Source organism: Tupaia chinensis, unplaced genomic scaffold (genome assembly GCF_000334495.1).
Source record: "Tupaia chinensis unplaced genomic scaffold, TupChi_1.0 Scaffold138407_1, whole genome shotgun sequence".
Lineage (NCBI taxonomy): Eukaryota > Metazoa > Chordata > Mammalia > Scandentia > Tupaiidae > Tupaia > Tupaia belangeri.
This window is the reverse complement of record NW_006198305.1, coordinates 882,275-904,424: the sequence shown is the minus strand read 5'-3', so window position 1 is coordinate 904,424 and position 22,150 is coordinate 882,275. Positions and strand designations below refer to the sequence as shown.

The 22,150-nt window shown below is 38.0% G+C and overlaps 1 protein-coding gene and 1 pseudogene across 1 annotated transcript in view; both read left to right on the top strand.

The window, feature by feature from the left end:
- Positions 1 to 10,510, top strand: part of CDH17 (cadherin 17) — an 85,734-nt gene extending 75,224 nt beyond the window's left edge. The window contains exons 15-18 of the mRNA XM_006161285.2: positions 1,654 to 1,893; positions 7,221 to 7,337; positions 7,465 to 7,578; positions 9,717 to 10,510. Of these exons, the coding sequence (XP_006161347.1) occupies positions 1,654 to 1,893; positions 7,221 to 7,337; positions 7,465 to 7,578; positions 9,717 to 9,817 (572 nt within the window). The 3' untranslated portion in view covers positions 9,818 to 10,510. The remainder of the gene's footprint in view (positions 1 to 1,653; positions 1,894 to 7,220; positions 7,338 to 7,464; positions 7,579 to 9,716) is intronic.
- Positions 10,511 to 15,881: 5,371 nt separating this feature from the next.
- Positions 15,882 to 16,448, top strand: LOC106736312 (60S ribosomal protein L21 pseudogene; annotated as a pseudogene).
- The last annotated feature ends 5,702 nt before the right edge of the window (positions 16,449 to 22,150 follow it).

Genomic DNA, 22,150 nt, shown 5'->3' with positions numbered 1-22,150 from the left:
ATATATATCCTTCTGGCTCCAAACAAGGAACTTCAGGGAATTTTAAAAACTAAAACTAAAACTAAGCTCACAGGAATAGATTTACTTACCAGTGTTATTGCTGGTTTCTTTGCATTTAAACAGAATTTTCTAATTTATAGTAGAATTTCTGTTGAACTTGGGATCAGAAATTCTAATTAGCTAGTAAGTATATCTGCTTGACTTACCCAAAAAGAAGAATTGAACAAATTATTACAAAATAAATAGTTTTGCAACAAAAAGTAAACTTTCAAAATGTGAGGCCCAGGTTTAGGAGCTAAAATGGGGACAAAGAAGGGAATCAACCAAAAATGGTCCCTGGAGGCAAGTTCTCTGGTCTAGTGGTTAAGGGAGTCAGATCCCACATAGTTGACTGTGCAGTTCAAATCCTGGACCCAGCAGCTTGAAAGACATGCCGGGCTGATGCGTGTGCATGCCCCAAATCCCAACAGGTAGAGAAATGGAGAAGTGTTGTGATGTGATCATGCCCCATTGAGGGGTGCTTTTTTCCCCCTCTGTAGAGCACATGTGACCTCTGACTTATAAGCAACAACAAAATGGCCCCTGCATATAAAAAGATTAAGAAAAACGAAAGCGCTACAGTAAAGTTAAAGCTCAGAGGGTAGAAAGATAGCACTGTGTGGCAGTTTTGGAATGGCTGTGTGGGTGGACGGACTTTGCCAAGGCAGGTCAGGGACAAGCATTCTGTCTCTGCCTCATGATTTTGGGAGCAGAGTGGCTTTCTTTTTTCATTAAGTGTAGTCTGAAACAGAGAACACAGTTGAGAAGACAAGAAAGAAAACAGGGTTTCCTGGAATTGAAGCCAGAGCAAGAAAGCAGGGTTTACTGGAATCAAAGCAGGTCAGAGTGAGAAACTGTAGAAACAGCGTCTGTCACTGATGTCAGGGGAAAAAGATAGCATTTACATTGCCCACACAACACCACAATAAGCCCTTACTGGACTAACTTACTCCTTCCTCACATAATACTACGGAATAGGTACTGTTATTGACTTTATCTTATTGACGAGGAAACCAAGGCACTGAGAAATTAAGTATGTTGTCCAAAATCAAACAACTACCAATTGGTTATGTTAGAGAGTCCAGGATTTTTTCCTCCATAGCATAGTAAAAAACGTTTGTGCAGCCTTTAGCATTTTCTAGAACTTTCACTCATGTAGGATTCTCACAAAGCCAGGTATTTTAGAGTTCAAAAAATAAGGCTTAGAAAACTGGACTAACATACCTAAGCGAGTGGTGAGGAGCAGTTGAGGACGTGGGTACTGGTTAGATCTCTAGACTGGAAACCTCTCTACCATTCACTAGCTGTGTAACTTGGAGCAAGTCACACACCTTCTCTGAGCCTCAGTCTGCTCACCTGGAAATGCGTACAGGATTGTTTGAAATAATGTACATAAAATGTTATCATACTGATCTTGGTTGTTATTATTATCATTAAGACTTTTTAACTAGAATGAGATAAGCCAAGGTCTTTGATGTAAAAGCACATCTTTCTACTGCCTCAGTGTATCTAACTTCTTTAATTTTTGCTTTTTTAAAGAAAGAGAGCTATACTTTCTTATTCATAGGAAAATGAGTAAGCTGATATCATATTTTAATTATTGGATTTCCGTAGGTGGGTCCTCCTTGAGCTCTACTGCACATTTCCACCTGACCCTTACGGATGTGAATGACAATCCCCCACGGCTGGTCAAGGAGTACACAGGATTGTTCTTCTGCTATCCCCTCAGTAAACCTGGAAGTCTTATTTTTGAGGCCACAGATGATGATCAGAAGCCATTACGAGGTCACCACTTCACATTTTCCCTTGGGAGTGAAAGTTTAAAAAATAACTGGGAAGTTTCCAAAATCAATGGTGAGTAAAACACTGAGAAATACATTGAGAAAAACACTGACAGATAGTGAAATTAGTTTTTTGTTTTTTTCTTGGTAGGTTTGCAGTACTCAATATAGAACTTCTTCCACATTCCAGAAAGGAAGTTCATGCTCTGAAAACTCACATGGGGAGGTCTTGAGAGAGGACAGAAACCCCCAACTTTGGAGGAGGGCAAATTACCACAGCATCCTCCTATGTTTAGATGGATAGTTGGACAATCTGAGCAAAATTTTCCGTAAGAGCTGGGAAGCATTTTACTGCATTAAAAACAAACAAACAAACAAAAAAACTCATTAAAATATAATTGAGATATAAATAAATTGCATATATTTAAAGTGTACAATTTAATAAGAATTGATATATGTAAATACAGTCATCAGTCCAATCATAATAATGAACATTTCCACTGTCCCAAGTTTTTCTTTTTTAATGCCTGCTTCCAGACCCCTAGGTAACCACTGATCTGCTTTCTGTCACTTTAAATTAGTTTTCATTTTTTAATAATTTTATCTAAATAGACTAATATAGTATTTATATCTTTTTTGTCTGATTTCTTTCACTTAGCATAATTACTTATATGCCATTCCTTTTTATTGCAGAGTAGTATTGTTATATGATTATATCAAAAATTGTGATTCACTCACTTGTTTGTCATTTCCAATGTTTGCTCTCGCAAATTAAACAGCTATGAATGTTAGCAAACATGTATCTTTTAGGGAATCTTGCTTTCATTTTTCTTGCTTAAGTACAAAGTGAAACAGCTGGATCATACGGTAGGTATGTATCAATAGTTAAGTTTTTAAGAAAATGTTTCCCATGGGACCAGCAGGTGGCATGGTGGTTAAGGCACTGGACTTATGGTCAATCATGGTTCCAGTCCCAGACTGGTGGCTTGCTTTCTCACTTTCCCTTTCTCTCTGTTTCTCTCTGGTGAGCACATATGTCCTATAATAAACTTAATAATAACAATAATAATAATAAATTAAATAAATTTATGGGGCCAGCAGGTGACATGGTGGTTAAGGGCACTGGACTCCCACATGGCTGATCATGGTTTGAGTGCCAGACCTGGTGGCTTGCTTTCTCACTTTCCCTCTCTCTCTCTGTCCCTCTCTGGTCAAATATAAATAAATAAATAAATAAATAAATAAATAAAGTTAAATAAAAATTTTTTTTAAAAAAAGAAAAGAAAATGTTTACCCCATTTTTTTTAAAAAAAATATCCAAAATGTGTTTATTGGCATGGTTTACCACTCATCTTGAATCTGGATGCATTTAGTGCTGCTTCCTCCTGAAGGAACATCCTTCTTTAAGCCTCACTTTTCTTCATGTAGGCTGACAGAGAACAGTGGAACAGCCAATTCAGAAAAGAACCGTTTGTGCATGGCTTAAGACTGTGGTGATTTTATAGCATCCTGGGCATTTCACATCCATGAAGTAGGACTCTGGGCTCTGCACCAGGCACTTCTTGTATTTACTCTTCCCTTTCAAAGAGAGATGAAGGAGCTCCTTTGTGAGAGGCATGGTCTCGTGGGGAGGTCATCACCACCAGAAAGGTCCCAAATTGTTTTTATCACCTTACATTCCCACCAGTTGAGAGTTCTACTTGCTCAATGAATGCTTTAAAGGCCCCTTGTGTATTTTCACTGGTGAAATGCCTAGCTAGATCTTGTACACACTTTACAAAATTGGTCTGTTTGGCTTCCAGTGTTGAATTGTAAGCATTCTTGTGTATAGTAGATACATACTTTGTTAGATTTATCTTTTGTAAACATTTTTTCCCAGCATATGGTTTTCATTTTTATGTTATAACATGGTATTTTGAATGGCAGACTTAAACATTTTGATGAAGTTTGACTTAACTTTTTTCTTGTATAATTCATGATTTTTAATAAATAACATATAGTATTTAAGAAATTTTGGCCATACTGTAGGTCACTGAAACTTTTTACTTCTCCCAAACTTTATTGGTTTAGGTTTCACATTTAGTTATATGATTCTCTTTTTTGGGGGTAGTGTATATGGAAAAAAATCAAAGTTTATCGATTAAGATGGCTATCTAATTGCTATTTATTTAAGACATCCTTTTACATTGAATTGTCTTGGCAGTTTTGGCAAAAATAAGTTAATTATATTTTCAGGGGTCTATATCTGAACTTTTTATGTTTCACCATTCTGACCATCATTATACCAATAACACATTATCTTGGTTACTGTAGTTCTATGATAAGATTCGAGATTAGGGAGTACAATTTTTTTTGTTTGTTTTGATGCTTTTCAAAATGATCTATTCTAGGTCTTTAGATTTCTGTATAAACTTTAGAATGTAGCTGGTCCATTTCTACTGTTGGGATTTTGATTAAATTATATCAAAATGTAAGGGGTTTTTGGGGAAAATAGACATCCTAAAATTAAGTCTCACAAAGTTCATGAACATAGTATATGTCCTCACCTGTTTAGGTTTCCTTAATTTCTCTTAGTAATGTGTTTTAGCTTCTAGAATATAATTCTTGCAAAAATTTCCCTAAGCATTTCATATTTTTTATCTTTTTTGTTTGTTTTTGTTTTGTCTTTGCCAGAGGGAGGGTATGTGTATGTGTGCTACCTAGAGAGAAACAGAAGGAGAGGGGAAAAGCACCCATAGGGTGTGGTCATGTTGCAATCCCTTCCTTTCCATCTCATCCTCTTAGGATTTGGGGCACACATGTGCATGAATCTACTGTGTTTTTTCAGGTTGCCAGAGTTGGTGTTTGAGCTGCACAATTGGTTATGAGGGACCCTACTTTCATAAGCACTGATCAAGGGCTGGCCCTTGATGTTATTGTGTTGTCAGAAAAATCATGATGCATTTTTGCATAGAAAAATACGTCATGCCTTTTCTGATGGTCGATATTTTAAACTTTCAATATTCTAGGATATAGGGATATATTTGAGTTTTGGACATTGATCTTATATCCTGCTATTTGCTGAACTCACTTGTTAAATCTTGCATTTTGTTTTAGGTCCATAGACAGTCATATATTGTATGAATAATGAATTTTATTTCTTCCTTTCTAATCTGCATACCTCTTGTTTATCTTGCCTTATTACTGGCTAAAACTGTCAGTGTAATGTTGAACAGAGGTAGTAAGAACAGAAATACTTGAATTGTTCCTGATCTTACAAAGAAAGCATTTAGTCTTAGGTGGTTTCTATGAGACAGAAGATTTTATTATATATTCCTAATTTGCTGAGAGTTTTGTTTTCCTTTTATTAATTAAAAATGGATGTTAAAAAATATTTTCTTTTGGGGAGGTTTTTGCTATAGGGTGCATGTACTTACCAGAAAGACAGAGAGAGACAGAGAGAGAAAGCAAGAAATTGCCCCCTAGGGGGGATGGCCATGCTGTAATCCCTTCTTCTCCATTCTCCTCTTGGGATCTTGAGCACGCATGCACACACGCCTAGCATGAATTTAAGCCACTGAGTCTTGAACAATGGTTGACTACATGGGAGTCCAGCAACATAGCCATTATGCCAACTGCTGGTCTTCTCCTGCACTCTTTTCTTTGGATTTTGGGCATATATACACACACCCCCCTGGTGTGTTTTACAAGCCACCAGGTTTGGGACTCAAACTGCACAGTGAGCTACCTGGGGTCCAGTTACCTTGACCATCATGCCACCTGACTGGTCCTATTTTTTTTTTTTTTTGTCTGTTAGTTGGTGAACTGTACCAGTCTACTTTTGAATCTTAAACCAAACTTCTATTTCTATGAGAAAGCCTACATGATGATGAAATATCATTTTTATATATTGTTGAATTTGCTATGATTTTAGAAATTTTTGCATCTATATTCATTAGATATTTGTCTACATTTTTTTCTTATAATATCTTTGTTTGGGTATCAGTAATGCTGGCCTTATAGAATGAGTTAGGAAGTGTTCCAACTCTTCAATTACCTGCCCGTTTGAATAAGAATGTTATAAATTTTTCCTTAAGTTTGGGAGAATTTACCAGTAAAACAATCTGGGCCTCAGTTTTTTGTTTTGTTTTGTTTTTAATGAGAAGTTTTAGCTATAAGTTCAACTTTTTAAATAAGTATAATCCTATTCAAATTATATATTTCTTCTTAGTTGAGCTTGTGATAAAGGCTGGTGGGAACCCAACACTGTATTTCCCTTATAACCAATGATTCAGTATTGTCTCTTTCAAGAAATTGGTCTAATTTTTTGACAGACAATTATGCATAATACTATTTTATTTTTAGTATCTGTGGTATCACATTTTAAATTTTTATAAATTATTAGTTTTCCCCCATTATGTATCTAGTTAGAACTCTGTTGATTTCCTTTATTTATATCCAAGAAAAAAAAGAGACAAATTGAACTCAAGGGAACAAAGAAGAACTAACACAAACCAGAATGCAGTAGAGAAATACTTTTAAACTACTTAAAGAAAAAAAAACAGTCTAAATAAACTTAAAAGTATTCTAGTCAAATGTTCTCTGGTCATGATAGAATTAAATTAGAAACCAGAAAATATAAGAAAGAGTCTCTAAATATTTGAAAATGAACTAATACACTTCTAAGTAACTCCTGGGTTATGAAAGAAATATAAAGGAAATTATAATGTATTTTGAACTAAATGAAAATGAAAACACAATATATCAAACTTCATGGAGCAGCTAAAGTATCACTAAGAGAAGAATGTATAGCACAAATGCCTAATTAGTAAAGAAAAAACAGTCTCTAATTGTCTAGGTTTCTGCCTTAATCAAAATAGAACAAGAACAAATTGTTTTATATTGTCTTCTTCTGGCGATAACATAAAAATGAAGTAAAGGTCTGAGTATTAAATACAAATATTAATGAGCCAATAATATAGATTAAGTAAGGCATCTTTAGACAAAAGCACACAGAACACAAAATTATGTATCGATCAGTTAATGAAAATGTGATAAAGGCTGGTGGGGACCCAACACTGTATTTCCTTATATGCAATGGTTCAGTATTCACTAGACCAGTGTTTGGGGCAACTTTATAGACTATAACTACCAGAAATAATGAAAAATGACCATATTTAGTGTTCATTTCTACAGAGAGATCATGTGTTGAAAATTTAAAGGATGCTTTAGCCCTTTCTAACATTATGAGAAGACACATGTGAGATAATGGAGGTGATAATTTTGGTACTTTAACTCATATTGAATCATTTCCTAGTCTAGCTTAGTCTGTGATACAAAGATGAACTTTATTCCTGTTGATCCAGGGGCCTAGAGTCATGTTTTTACATTATTTGCAATTTTTTTTTCCTGGTCTGACAGGTACCCATGCCAAACTCTCCACCAAGCACACAAACTTTGAGGAGAGAAATTACACTGTCTTGATCCGCATCGGTGATGGGGGCCAGCCACCTTTGGAAGGGACTGTTTCTCTGCCAGGTAAATATTTTACGAAGGATGACTTAGGGTCACCAATGGGCAGTTTGAGGGAACTCTTGTCTTTGATATGGATTCTATAATTGCTCACTTGGAAATTCATCTAACCAAATCCTATTCTTCTTTTCAGTTACTTTCTGCACATGTGTAGAAGGAAGGTGTTTCCGGCCAGTACAGCCTCAGACTGGGATGCCCACTGTGGGCATGGCAGTTGGTATACTCCTGTCCACACTTCTGCTCATTGGTGAGTATAGTGTCTCAGATCCAAGGTTTCCTATCCTGAGCCTCAGAAACATGAGCTCAACTCAGAGGCCTGTCTTCATAGGCTGGTCTGGGAGCTGCTCAAATGGCAACCTAAGCAATAGCCAATGATCTACATCTGCCTTGACCTTCAGCCTGGCCAGAGAGCAGAGTTCCTCATTTGGTCTGTCTGTCTCTCTTTTGGCAAACAACTCAGTGCCTACTATAGTAGTTACCTTCTTTCAACTGTTCTCCTTAACACAAGTTAATAATAGTATCTTATTAATTCATGTATATCTAAGTGATGAGGTTTATGTAGTTTCATCTCCTTTCTCTTTTAAAAGAAAGGCTAGGATTATCTCAATTAATCTTCACCATTTCTCTGTATCTGGTCTTTTCTCCTACAATCCAGCCTGTCATATTGGACTCTAATTCATGAATTTACAAGGGATATTATTTTCTTGTACCCTTCTTGTGACATGGTAGGTGCCACTATCCACCCTAATGTGTATATGGTGGCCATCATTTTGCCCCAAGAACCCCTGTCTGTTGTGCACTTTTCATACCAATTACACTGACTTTTTGAGGTCCCGTTCAGTTACCAAGCTCCCTTCTACCTCAATTCCTTTTCTTATTCTATCTGCCATCCCACTTTAAAAGAATTTTTGACTATATTCATCTCCTAAGTAAAGACTAGGTAAGTTTGGGAATACAGTAGTTACTCCTTTTCGGCAGTTTTGGTTATCTGTAGTCATCCACAGTCCAAAATTATTAAATAAAAAATTCTAGGAATAAATAATTCGTAAGTTTTAAATTGTATGCCACTCTGTGTAGCACACCAAAAGTTTGCAGTGTCCTGCCCTATCCTGCACAGGATGTGAATTATCTCTTTGTCCTGCATATCCTCATTGTATATGCTACCTATCTACTAGTCATTTAGCAACTGTCTTGGCAGATCAACTGGACTTTTATTACACTATACTGTTATCATTATTATATTAGTTATTAATCTTATTGTTCCTAGTTTATAAATTGAACTTTATCATAAAGAAAGGCACAGTATGTGTATATATATATATTATATATATAATGTATGAGTGTATACATATATAATATATACACATAATACACATATATAATATATACATATATAGCATATATTACATAAAATATATAACAGATTATATATAATATATAATACATATATAATATATACACACACACACACACACACACACACAGTCTTGGGACATATCCCTTATGGATAAGGGGAGACTACTGTGTATATAAATAGAAGTAATAATATTTTTCAGTTTCATACCTTTACTCTTTCAAATAAAATAGGATTACTATAAGATTCTTAATGAGTTTCTGAGCAGCTAGTCTTTCCTACCATGATTCTTCTTGACAGATTAATTCCCTTAAAATAACTTTTTTTCATAATGGGCTTTAATTGATAGCACATATTTAGTGCTAAGATGCACAATGTAATCTTGTAGATGTTTAGAGATGAGAGAAACCAGCCTCCATAGGTTTTTGCCATAGGGCTGGCGCCACCACGCTCGAGATGAGAGAAACCAGAAAGCTTAGGTAGTCTACACAAGGACTCTCAACAACATAGGTTGAAGCCATGAGGAAGACACTGAAACAAGTATTTGTATATTTATTTATGGACACAACCAAAGTATAATTGTGTGTAGACACAATGAAAGTTGACTTTAGGTAAGTGAACAGACCAGGTAACAACTTTCTGGTTGTTCTTATTTGAATGCATCCTCTAGAGAAGGGGAAGAAGAACCAGAATTAATATTTATCAAGTATGGACAAAGCTCAGGAACATTTGTCAGATGCTTATACCCTCACGTTCCTACATTCCATGATGGAGATTCAGTGACAGCCCCCAGTTTAGGTATGATTTGAAAGCTGATACACACTTAGTGACAACGGGATAAGTGATAAGCTTACTGATCTAAGAAAGTCAGAGCCTGAAGTCTGTTTTTCACGAAGACAACCAAACTTTATTGAGCCACAACAAAAATAAAGATACACAAGTCATTTTTCCTACTAGGATGCTGTTTTGTAAATGAACATGATGGTGCATTTTAAGATTCTATCCATTTGACCCTGTGTTTTCTCTTTTAGGCATAATTTTAGCAATTGTGTTTATACGCATAAAGAAGGATAAAGGCAAAGATAATGTTGAAAATGCTCAGGCATCTGAAGTCAGTCCTCTGAGAAGCTGAATTTGAAAAGGAATGTTTGAGTTTATATACCAGTGCTATTTCAATAACAACTGTTTAATCCCATAATTTTACTTTTCATCCAATGTGTGTACTATAAATTTTTAGATATTCCCCCTTGCCCTTTAATATTTTACTTCTTAGATATTTCATATGTTTACAGACATTACAGATATTTTCCATTTCCCCATGGCATTCACCTCCCCCTGCCTCTGCAGAAGCCTTAGCTACGTATCCTGAACCAAAAATGTATGTGTTTTTCCCTTTTGGGAAAAGATGAACTAATTAAAATGAACTATTCTGTACATTTTATCTTCCTCAAGAAGATTTATCAGCTGTCCACCATAAAATTTCTTGGATATCATTTATGCTTTTTTCGTTCCATCCTATGCCTCCTTCATCCATACTGCCTTTGCTATTTTACTGACTTGAGAATATTTGTCAGAGAAAACAACAAAGTGAGGTCTTGGGGGGAAAAGCAGCCTTGGCCCTTAGCTGAAACAGAAAGAAACTCTTTGGTGTTATTAACCTTTTGTAATCCAAGGTGGCTTTGGCTGAGATTCCTTAACCTGGGAGGGGCACAGATTCACAGAAGGTATCCAACTACAGTCGCTCTGTTCCTGCAGAGCACTTCATTAGCCCTTACACAGGAACCACCCAACTGACCAGTTTACTCACTAGCTACCACGCTTACATCCTGCACGTGCTTTACTTGTATATTAATAAAATTTTGGATATTACATATTTAACGTGTGGAGGAAAATAATAAAGCATGGAAGTGAAAGAAAATAAGAATAAACATTGACTGTGGTTGTTTTTGTGATCTTATTGGCTCTGCTTTTTGGTTCTTTTCATTTTTTGAGGGGGAGAGCTGAATAATAATAGTTATCCATTGTTCATCAAAATTGCCTTCTATGCTGAATTAGTTCAAGAGGAGGGGTATACAACAAAATTAAAAACTTACTGCTGCTCAGATAATCGTGGGTTGAGGTGTTCCAGGTAAGTACCTCAGGAATTTGAAATAAGACAAACTTGGAAATGTGAGAGCATTTCTAAGTTTGGCTCCTAAATTGAGCCTTGGGAGCATTCAACATTACACAGCCTCTCAGAAATTTTAACCATGAAGAAGAACTCAACTGTGAAAGAATAGTTGTACAATGAGTGCTGAAGCAGGCCATGGGGTTGTGTTTTTCTTTTTTATTTTTAAATTGCCAGAGGACTTTTGTGCTTGCCAGAGAGAGTGAGAGACAGGGGTGAGGGAGAGGGAGAAAGTACCTTTAATGGTCATGCCACAATTTCTTTTCTGCCATTTCTCTATCCTGTTGGAATTTAGGGCATATACATGTACATGCCTGGTGTGTTTTTCAAGCCATCAGGACCAGGATTTGAACTGTACTCAGTCATGTGGGGACTTTGCTTCTTCAACCACTAGGCCATAGGGTGGCCTGGGTTGTGTTTTTCTGAACTAGTCCTCTGTTATCATTAATTAATATCTTACTACACTATTGTGTTGCTAACTAAAATATCTAAGACTGGGTGAATCTAAGAGAACAGAGGTTTATTTGCAGAAGTCATGATTCTGGTGGCAGGAAAATTTAAAGCTGTGGGCCGCTTTCTTTTATAGCAATCCAGCTCTTGTGAGAACTAATCCCTTCTCATGATATCTAGAAATCACTGGGTCTTGCAAGTCATCATTAATCAATTAAGAGTTTTACTTCCATGATGCAATCACCATGAACCAATCACTGACCATAAGGCCTCACCACCTCCCCACACCATGTTCTAAAACATGAAACTTTGGGGAACAATTATCCAAACTATAACACATGTTATAAACATTTTTTTAAAAAGATTTAAATTATTTTTTATTTTGTATAGGGCATTTGTGCTCACCAGAGTGAGAACGTAGGAAAGCTAGTCACCAGATCTAAACTCTGACTATGGTCAGCCGCGAGGGACCTCAACCACCATGCCACCCACTGGCCCCACTTTTTTTAAAAAAAAAGTATATAATAAAAAAGTAAAGTTCCCAAACTCTATTTTCAAGACCTCCATATTGCTTTCTTATATAGTAGTATACAGTGTTTTAAACTATTTTTTCTATCTTTTTACATTGGTCACATTAAAAGCTTAAAAATGGATAAGCTTAGCTCCTATCTTACCTCACATTACAAAACAAAGATCCAAAAGCACCAAAAACAAATGTACTTCACAAATTATACCCCAAACCGAGGAATGTCCAATTTTCTCCGTAGCTCTACAGATATTTTACTTGTATATTTTCACCAAGGAGTGACTGTGATGTGACATTTAGGTCACTTGAAATTATACTATTGCTTGCCCTGCTTATTTTCAGGAAGTTACATCGTCATTACTAAAAGACTAAGTATTGAGGCGAGTCTGCCGAGGTGGACAAAAGTGGACTCTCTCAAGTCCGCATTATCTTCTCTAGACCAGCTGCCATCACCTGATAATGGCTGATCACACAAAAACATTTTCATGTAAAATCATGTTTCGTATCCATACTCATGCTGTCAGTACTATTAATCCTCTCATCCTACCACCGTCAGATCCTATATATTCTTTAAATCTTAAAGACCAGTTTAAATATTGGTCTCTCTAGAAAGCTTTCTCTGATTTCCTCCAGAAAATCAGACCTGGTCTGATCTAAACTTCCACCCTGTGGTGAGAAAAACAGCTTCTCTGGCCAGGATTCATTTTCTCTTTTGATAATAACAGTCAGATTTCTCGTTGGGAACCATCTCCCTGGGCCCCTGACCAGACTATATATTCTGGATAGAACAAATCTGTTTTTCTTTGCCCTCCCACCCAATTATACAGTTGGGCACTTTACCCAGTGAGATTCACTACTAAAATTTTAGTTGAAACTCTTAGAAAGGAGCTTTATTTATACGGAATTTGCTAAACTACTAGGTAGTAAGTTTAAAGTGTTCAGGTTATCATAAGAGACAAATCTTTCCCAGAAAGAGGATGACAAAGTCAGATGAACAAAATTTTGAAGACGCTGGGTACCTGGATCCAGTATGTCTGAAGGCAGCCTTCCGCTTGACTTTTTTTTTTTTTTTTTAATTGCTAGATGTCACATGTGTTATTTAGAGAGACAGAAAGGAGAGGGAGAAAGCACCCCACGATGAGACATGTTAAAGCTGCAGTCTCTTTTCCACGTCTCCATTTTGTCAGGACTTTAGGCATACACAAATACATGTGCCTGGTGTGTTTTAAAAGCTGCAGAGGCAAACCATGGTTAACCATGTGGGATTTGGCTCCCTTAACCACTGGGCTATGACCCTGCTCTGGGATTTTCTAGCTTGTGAACCAATACATGTTTTCTTTAACTTAGAGCACAGAGCATTTCTGCCCCTTGCAACCAGAAGAGTGGATGTTTGTACCTTGCATATGGCTCTTCTCACGTTCTACTGTTTGTACTTGCTTGATTCTGGGATTTCTCAGAATCCTTCTCGATGCCACTATGACAAAAGTCTTGACTTAGAGTGGTTCCTCTATAATTATTTTTGAAGAATGAATAAATGAAATACCTAATTCATCTCAGTCACGTAAATGACAGTTTAAGTGCTGCCCATTGGACCAAATCTGAATTAAAGGAAATCATATCATTCATTCTCTGTGTTCACTTACAGTATCATCAAAGGCCTCTTAAACTCCCACCTCGCTACCCTCCTTTTTCCTACACATGAACCCATTCACACCCCCTCAGAGCAGGCTGTAGTGGTGAATGAATGAGGCTTATGAATGTCAAAGTGCCTGTGAATTTATGGACAGTTTAGAAATAGCTGTAAGACCAAGAGGGTTTCAGGGGATGGAATATAGGTAGAGATTCTCATGAGTAGCTATCTGGAAATTCTCAGGGACTTCTGTGAAATAGTTTACAAGTGGAGATATCAAGATGTTGGAGCATGGTATAGATAGCACAAGCAAATAGCTGAGATTATTTCTGATGTTCATAATGCAAGAAGGGAACAATTTGCTTCCTGTACAATGCTATATGTATTATGGAAACTTGGTAAACTTGGAATCTTAAATGTTGCCCAAAAAGATATATTTTAGTAGTGACTTTTAGAAACTATTTTAACCATTTTTGACAGTATAGTTCTAGTACTGAGTATATCCCCATTGTGTGCAACCATCTCTTCTACATCTCCAGAACTTTTCCATCATCCCAAATGCTATTCTGTACCTACTAAACAACTCCCATTTCTTTCCACTCACCCCAGTCCTTGGTAACACTATTCTAACTTTCTGCCTCTATGAATTTGACTATTCTAGGTACCTCATGTGAATGGAATCATAAAATATTTGTTTGTAATATCAATATTTTAAAACAGTAAGAAAAAGCAGCACTCAAAACTAGAAGTTGTCTCATGAGGAAACTATTTCAAGGCTAATGCTATTTTTGATTTTGTAAGCATTCAGATGTGTCCCACTATACACACATAAACGCACATTTTGCAGGCATGAGAAGATGTCATATCTACACAACATATACACAGTGCACAAGTGTTCTCCAAATACAATACCATACACACATTTCTCCCACAATCCTTCTCATGAAGCCTGGTTCCTTCTGGAGGAGACCCAAGAAACATGGGGAGGTGTTGACCAGATGCCCAGTGCAGGGATCATCAATGAATGCTTGTTAGTATCAATGAGGAACTTTCAGACTATACTCATTCCAGGGCCTCCCTCTTACTTGAATTAGCATCTCTGGGCATGGGGCTCTAGCCTAAGGGTTAAACAAACAAACAAGCAAAGAAACCTTCCCAGGTGATTGTAATGCAACCATAGCTGAGAGTCCTTTTTCTAGACAATCTCTGGAAGACCAAGTTAGCACAAGACCAATGTGGAATATGATCCTTTTAGATTGTCAGAAATTGAATTGCGCACCCCCACCCCCACCTCCAAATTCATATCTGGAAACCCTAACCCCCAATGCGAATATATCTAGAGATGCGGTAAATGAGGTTAAATAAAGTCACAAGGGTAGGCTCTAATCAGATAGGACCAGTGTCCTTAGAAGAAAGGAAAGACACACCAGAGCTTGTGTGCTCTCTCCACATGTGCAGAAGAAAGGCAACAGGAAGACATCGTGAGGAGGAAGCCTTCTGTCAGCCAGGAAGAGAGGCCCCCAGAAACAGCCCTGCTGGACCTTGATATGAGATTTCTAGCCTCTAGAGCTGTGAGAAATAACCATTTGTTGTTTAAGCCTCTCAGCCTACGGTCCTTTGTTACGGCATTCCCATTCTGAGCTAATTCAAAATCTGAAGTCCTTTTCTAGAAACATCCATTCCCAAATCCCTCTTGAATTCCCTCTCCTGATCACTGACCCAGTCCCAGGTGCTACATGGATAGTGATCTGGAACTCAGGGATAGCGGGAGGTGCTGCAGTCGGGAGAGCCATTCCTTGGCCCACAGAGATCCTTCAACTAAAGCAGCCCAGCGGATCCAGACAGGGACCACTCTGTCATTACACTGGAACCTGCAACCCCAGCCACAACACCCAGTAACAGCTTGCTCTCACATGCAGAAGAGCAGCCTCCTTCCTAGGCCAGAGCTAAGCAATGAGCAGTAATGCCTCACTTTTTACCATAGAAACAACTCACAAAAGTGGCTATAAAAATACACATTTGTGTAAAGTGACTCTCTCATGCATGTACTCAGAGATATGGCTACTTAAAATGTTATTGATGGGGCCAGCAGGTGGTGTAGTGGGTAAGGCTCTGGACTCCCACGTGCTCAACTACAGCTTGAGTCCCGGACCAGCAACTTGAAGCTCACATAGGGCACATGTGCATGTGTGCCCAAAATCTCAAGAAGAGAATGAAGGAGAAGGGACTGTAGCATGGCCATCCCCACTGTGGGGTGATTTCTCACTTTCTTTCTCTCTCTGTGTCTCCAGCAGGTACATGCCCTATAGCAAACATCTCTTGGAAAAAATAAATTATTGACAATTTAAAAAACAAAGAATATTTTTATAATGCAATGACTTCCCATCTTACTGATTGTCCATATTGCAATCTTATGTACCAGAATGGTGCAAGTTTCATTCAGCATTTTAAAATCATTTTCTGCTTTTGGCTGGAATTGCCATCTTCCAGTAATTAACCAGAATTACGAACACAAAGGGAAGAGAGGCATCCAATATGTGTTCTTTAGGCCTTTTAGAAAACATGGAGCGGTTCCTTTGTCAACATACATGGGCATCTACAAGAAAGGTGATATTGTAGACATTAAGGGAATGAGTACTGTTCAAAAAGGAATGTCCCACAAGTGTTACCATGGCAAAACTGGAAGAGTCTACAATGTTACCCAGCATGCTGTTGGCATTGTTATAAACAAACAAGTTAAGGGCAAGATTCTTGCCAAGAGAATTAATGTGTGTATTGAGCATATTAAGCATTCTAAGAGCAGAGATAGCTTCCTAAAACGTGTGAAGGAAAATGGCCAGAAAAAGAAGGAAGCCAAAGAGAAAGGGACAAGGGTTCAACTAAAGCGCCAGCCTGCTCCACCCAGAGAAGCACACTTGGTGAGAACCAATGGAGAGGAGCCTGAGCTACTGGAACCTATTCCCTGCGAATTCATACATGATGGGTGTTAAAAATAAACCAATCTATGGTCTATAAAAAAATTATTTCCTGAGTATTTGCTATGTGTTAGTAACTTGTAAGCTATCTAGGCCCTTGAGACAATGAAGATGGCTTCTTGAGATGGCAAGTAATTTTGAAGGGTGACAGGCTGCCTTGGAATCCAGATATAATAATCTTGATGGCCAAGCGCAAGTCATACTTGAGGCCTCCATATGTCATTTGTCTCTAAATACTCATTACTTTCTTTGGACAGAAACCAAAGTCACTTTTTCTCACAAATTCTTCACCCTGGGAGAGCTGGCTGAGTGGGCACTGAGGCAGAAAGGTTGAGGGAAGAGAGGTGGGCTACAGAAGCAAGTGTTCAACTGATCCACAGAAGGACTAATTTCATTTTTTCTATTGCAACAGCTGGGCTGATGTGCGAGTCCAGAATCTGAAGGCTTTTGGAATAGGAGGAGAGTGTGCAAATGGGAGGTGGAAATAAAAATAGCATGTGTTTACCCAGCATTTTTAGTTACACTCTTGAATTAGGCACAGAACTGAAGGAAACAGAATATATTTTTGGTAGTAGAAGACAAAACTGGGCCTCTTTGACTCTTGGCCAAGAAAAGCTCTCAAAGGCAGAACTTCCTGGGGCTCTGCTCTGACAACCGAAGTCAGTCATGGCCTTGGTTCATGATGATCAAAGAACCAGGAAAAGAGTCTTGAAATGGCTAGGTCAGCTGTGTGGCAGGAGGGGAATGGCCCTGGCTGAGGATCACCTGCTGAGCTCTGCTTATAGTAGTGGGATCTTGGACAGCCTTCCTGGGGTCTATGAAGGGATTTCTATACAAACAAATGTGGCTTGGGGGAGACTCTGAAGAAATTCTGGCACAGTTTGGCCAAATGTTGACACGGAGGTAGGACTTTCATGGGTCTAAGTTATTCTGGGGATATTCCTTATGCTCTCAGAGCTGCTTCTCTGGCAGCCTCACACTGTCCAAGCAGGAAGTGAGGGAATGTTTTCTGGGCCAGGCAGACACTCTTGTGTTCTCTAGGAGGCTTACTTTAGTCAGTATGGCCCTCCAGAAAGCAGAGGTTGTGAGAAAATTAGACAGGCTAGAGATTTATTGGGTAAAAGCCTGCAAAGGACAAACAGGAAGGAAAGGAGTCAGTGCAAGAGGGCCCAGGTCACCATAGAGTGTGAGTAGTTGTTAAAGAAGGAACAAAGGGCAAAGGATTGATAGGGAGTCTTAAGCCAAAGTACAACTTTGAGAAAGTCTGAACTGGGCTGTTCAGGAGCCCCAGAGCAAAGGGTGTCTGTTGGACGACCCTGTGTTGGGAAGAAAGCGCCAGCCTCTAGGATGTCACTGTGCTTGGTCACTGACTGGGAGCATGATTGTGATCCCAAAGGTACAAAGGGTCCTTCAGAAGGAAGGGCTGGGCACACACACCCACAGCTGTTATGGTTAGTTTGCTCTTTTGTTCTTTTATTTATTCATCAGATATTTATTGAGCCCCATTATGGCAGATATTGAGCTGGTCACTGAGAACACAAATAACAATAGATAATGAACATCTAGCATTTACAATGTCAGGCATTGTTTTAAACACTTGCAATATATTTGGGCATGGAATCCTTGCAACAACTGTATGAGGTTCAGACTATTACTCTATTATTCAGATGAGAAACTGCCACACAGAAAGGTTAAGTATGAATCTTGTTCAAAGTCATATACTGAATAAGTGAGCCTAACTGACGGGCTGGCTCTAAAGTATATTCCCCAAATGACCATATTTTGTCTAATCTAAGATGTCATCGATTGTAAGATGCATTGTTTTATGTGACACTAAGAACAGAGCACTGTCAATTTAACTTTGCCATTATTAGCAAGAGGCATCCTCAGTGTTAAAGATTAAAATGTGAAGAACAGTGAATCAATAGTTACTATACAAAAGCACTGTGCCTATTCTCAGTGACTTCACAGTCAAGTAAAGAAGACAGACAACTAAACAATTGTCATGCAATTCAATCAGGAACAAATATCAGAAAAGAGAAACACATAAATTGCTGTGGAGACAGGGAGAAGAGCAGAACATCGCTCTGAGAACCCCTCTCAGAGGAAGTGGCACCCAGTCTAACCTTAGAGTTTCTCCAAATACAGGAAGAGGGGTGGAGGTGGGAAATTGAGTATTTTAGGGGTTCTGGTTGAAAATGCTAATTCTCATCATAATACAACAACAGCTAATAACTTCCAAGTGCTTACTCTGTGGCAGGCACGGTGTTAAAGGCTTTTCGTGCATCATCCCATTTAATCCTCACAAAAACCCTAAGAAAGCCTTCTTACTAGACATATTTTATAGACAGAAATCCGAGGCTCAGGAGATGAACCAATTTACTCCACAGCACACAGCCAGTGGATAATGAACCTGGATAAGAATCTCAGGCAGTGTGGCTCCCAAGTTCACAATGTGGACCCCATGGCTGGCCTGCCTCTCAGAACTAAGTTTCAAGACATGCTCTCCAAAGTTATTCTGGTAAACTGACATCTCCATCTTCAGGAGGAAGCCTGAGGGAAAGCTGGGTGTGGCCAAACACAAGGAGTGAAGAAACATCTTTGGGAATCCCAATGCATGCTGAATTGGGGCTGTGAATAAACTGATGGACAGGTACATTCTGGGAGTATTAGTGTGAGAGAAACTTCTGAGTCATTTCAACTGCTCAGTATTTGGGGAAAGCTTACTCTGAGCAAAGATCTGTTCTGAATACCAAGGGGAACACTGAAGGAAGAGCTTGGATGAGCATAGCCAAATCTTGAATGAACTAATCCACACCTCCCCAATCATAGTGTATTCCTATTTTGATTTTTTTTTTTTTTACAGAGAAAGAACATTTGATTCAATCACTGAACTAAGTACTTGCACAACTTTGAATTTCATGGATTTCCACACCAAACATTTTGAAGGTAAATAAAATTCAACTTGTTACCATTTCATACGTGTCCTGACAAAAGTTCAATAGGAATTTATTTATCTTATCTAGAGAGACATCTCCCTCTCTAGACTATCACACTTCATTTTGGTTATTTACTCTTGTATTTGCCTCCCTCTGCCTCACTCCCATCAGGAAGACACTCTGAGTTCCTTGAGGGCGGGAGAGCATACCTTATCATTATTATACCTACTGCCAGCAAAGAATTTTCAATAAAATAAGTAGCAACTACTGAAGTATTTCAAGACCACCTACAAGTTCAATTTTTTTGCTCTTTCAAGAGAGCAAGTTTCCTCAGTTCACCTGAGCTCAAAGTTGTTGCCTGTTAACCATACAAAACAAAACATTTCTTCCTTGTTATAGACTATTAAAGAGCAAAAACTTAAAATTTCATTTAGCCTTAATTGATCTGTGAATTAATTTGAAAATCCTCTCCTCACCCTAAGAAAGACATTATTAAACAAAAGTAAGAAATAAACCAAAAATAACTTTCTGCTATAGAGAAATAACTATTTTAAAACATTGAAACAAAACCCTTCACTACTCCTTAGCATTATAGAAGCTTCTAATTATTCCAGAGTTGGATGGGAATATTAATCATCACATTTCAGCCAAGGACAACACCATGCAATGGAGCTAGGAGTGAAGTCATTTGGGTATGTGTTTTCTGGAACTCTGCCCAAATAGTTTTCTCCTTGACATAGGTCCAGTTCTTTAATATAACTTAACATTAATAATGCTCATAAGGCTTTTATAAAATCATATTTAAAATATACAGAAATCATGGAAAAACACTCAGGGTGACAGGAGAGAGAAAAGTAGGGGAAAACGTCTACGTTGAGGATGAGTGAGCATTCCCTCTGATAGTGAATGGCAAAGCAGCTCTATCAAGGGAAGCCTTATCCCAAGCATCATCTCCATGGCTGTTATGATATTTGCTCCCTGAACTAGGGTACTCTGCATTTAGCCAGCTATCATCTTCTTCATATTCATATATTGCTCACTTAGTCCACAAGTTTCTATTTATCAAAACTATTTTATTACTAAGAAGCAGTCAGAAAATAGCTGTAGTAATCACTATAGCTTGGTTCTTACGGTTTCCTTCCCATTAATTTTCTTGCCTGGTAGAATGCAGGTATTCAAAGGGAATTTCAGATGCTTTCAGACCCCAAATTCAAGGACTCTTTCATTCCAACTGATAAGTAATGTTTATGGGACTGTTTGACCACCTAGGACTATCCTAGTCTAATTTTCCTATGATCAGAGCCTGACCCCAAGAGCAACTGGCAAACTGGAAACCTATCTCTATGAAGCCAGGACTAATGAATTACAGAGATATGGTAGAGGCTCCATGAGCTGAGAACAATCAGAGAGCTGCAGATTCATAAAGCAGTTAAGAGATTTGGTGCCCTGGAAAAAGTTCCAAAATGTTCCAATCATTAAATTACTCAAATTACTCTCAGATGAGCATATTCAGGACAAGCATCACCAACTTTTAAAACTACATCATATGTTCCTAGGCAAAATGAAAAACAATAAAGCTGAATGATCTGTTCTTACCCTCACTTGCTTATGCAGGTGATTTCAAATTTAGTACAAAAGAGTAGAGTCAAAAAAACATTTCCAGCTTAATAATAACCCACAGAAAATAGAATCTCAGATGTAGAAGAGAAAATTGCTAGCCTAGAAAAATCCACCGCGAAGACTGAGAAAATGGCCCTCCAAAATGAGAATAATATACGAGAAATACTAGATACCATCAAATGTCCAAATATCTGGATAATTGTATCCCAGAAGGCGAAGAGTCTCATAAAGGCATTGGTAATCTATTCCATGATCTCCTGCAAGAAAACTTTCCAAACTTAGAGAGGCACTCAAAGATCTAGTCCCAAGAAATACAAAAGACCCCAATTAGAATCAGCCCAAGAAGATCTTCTCTAAGACACATTATAGTCAGATTGACAAAAACCACAAAGACAAGATACTAAGATTGGCAAGAGAGAAACAGCAAGTTATCTACAAAGGATATCCCATCAGGATAATAGCAGACCTCTCATCAGAAACAATGCGAGCGAGGAAAGAATGGGAAAATATATTCAAAGTGTTACGGGAAAAGCAATTTTAACCAAGAATACTGTACCTGGCAAGATTATCCCTCATGTGGGAAGAAAAGACAAAAACATTCTCAGATAAACAAAACCTGAAAGAATTTACCAGCACCAGACCAGATCTCCAAGAAGTTCTCAAGGGAGTGCTATATCAGGAAAATTAAATACAGACACACAGAAATAAAAGTTCACAAACTAAGAAAATGGCCAACTTAATCATAGGGACAAGTCTGGAATTGAATATTATATCCCAGAATTTAATCGGGAAAATCGACAACAGAAGATAAAGTACATAAGACTGAAGTGGTGAAATAGAATTTTATGACTTTTTACTAAAACATTGCTGAATTTCTTCTCGGCTTTGTTGTCCAGTTTTAAGGATTTGTGTCCCATCTTGAGATGTCGATAGGTTCGTGTACCTACCATTTGAACAGAAACCTAACCTGTTTCCTGGCTTTAAGTTTTAAGCAAAGTTCCTTAAGATTTCTTTGATTTAAGTTAAAACTGCTTTTCTTGAAATTACCAGCTGAACTTGCTATTGAAAGTAGATTATTTGGGAACCAGCAGTTAGCGTAATGGCTATGTCGCTGGACTCCCACGAAGTCGACGGCGGTTCGCATCCCGGACCCGGTGG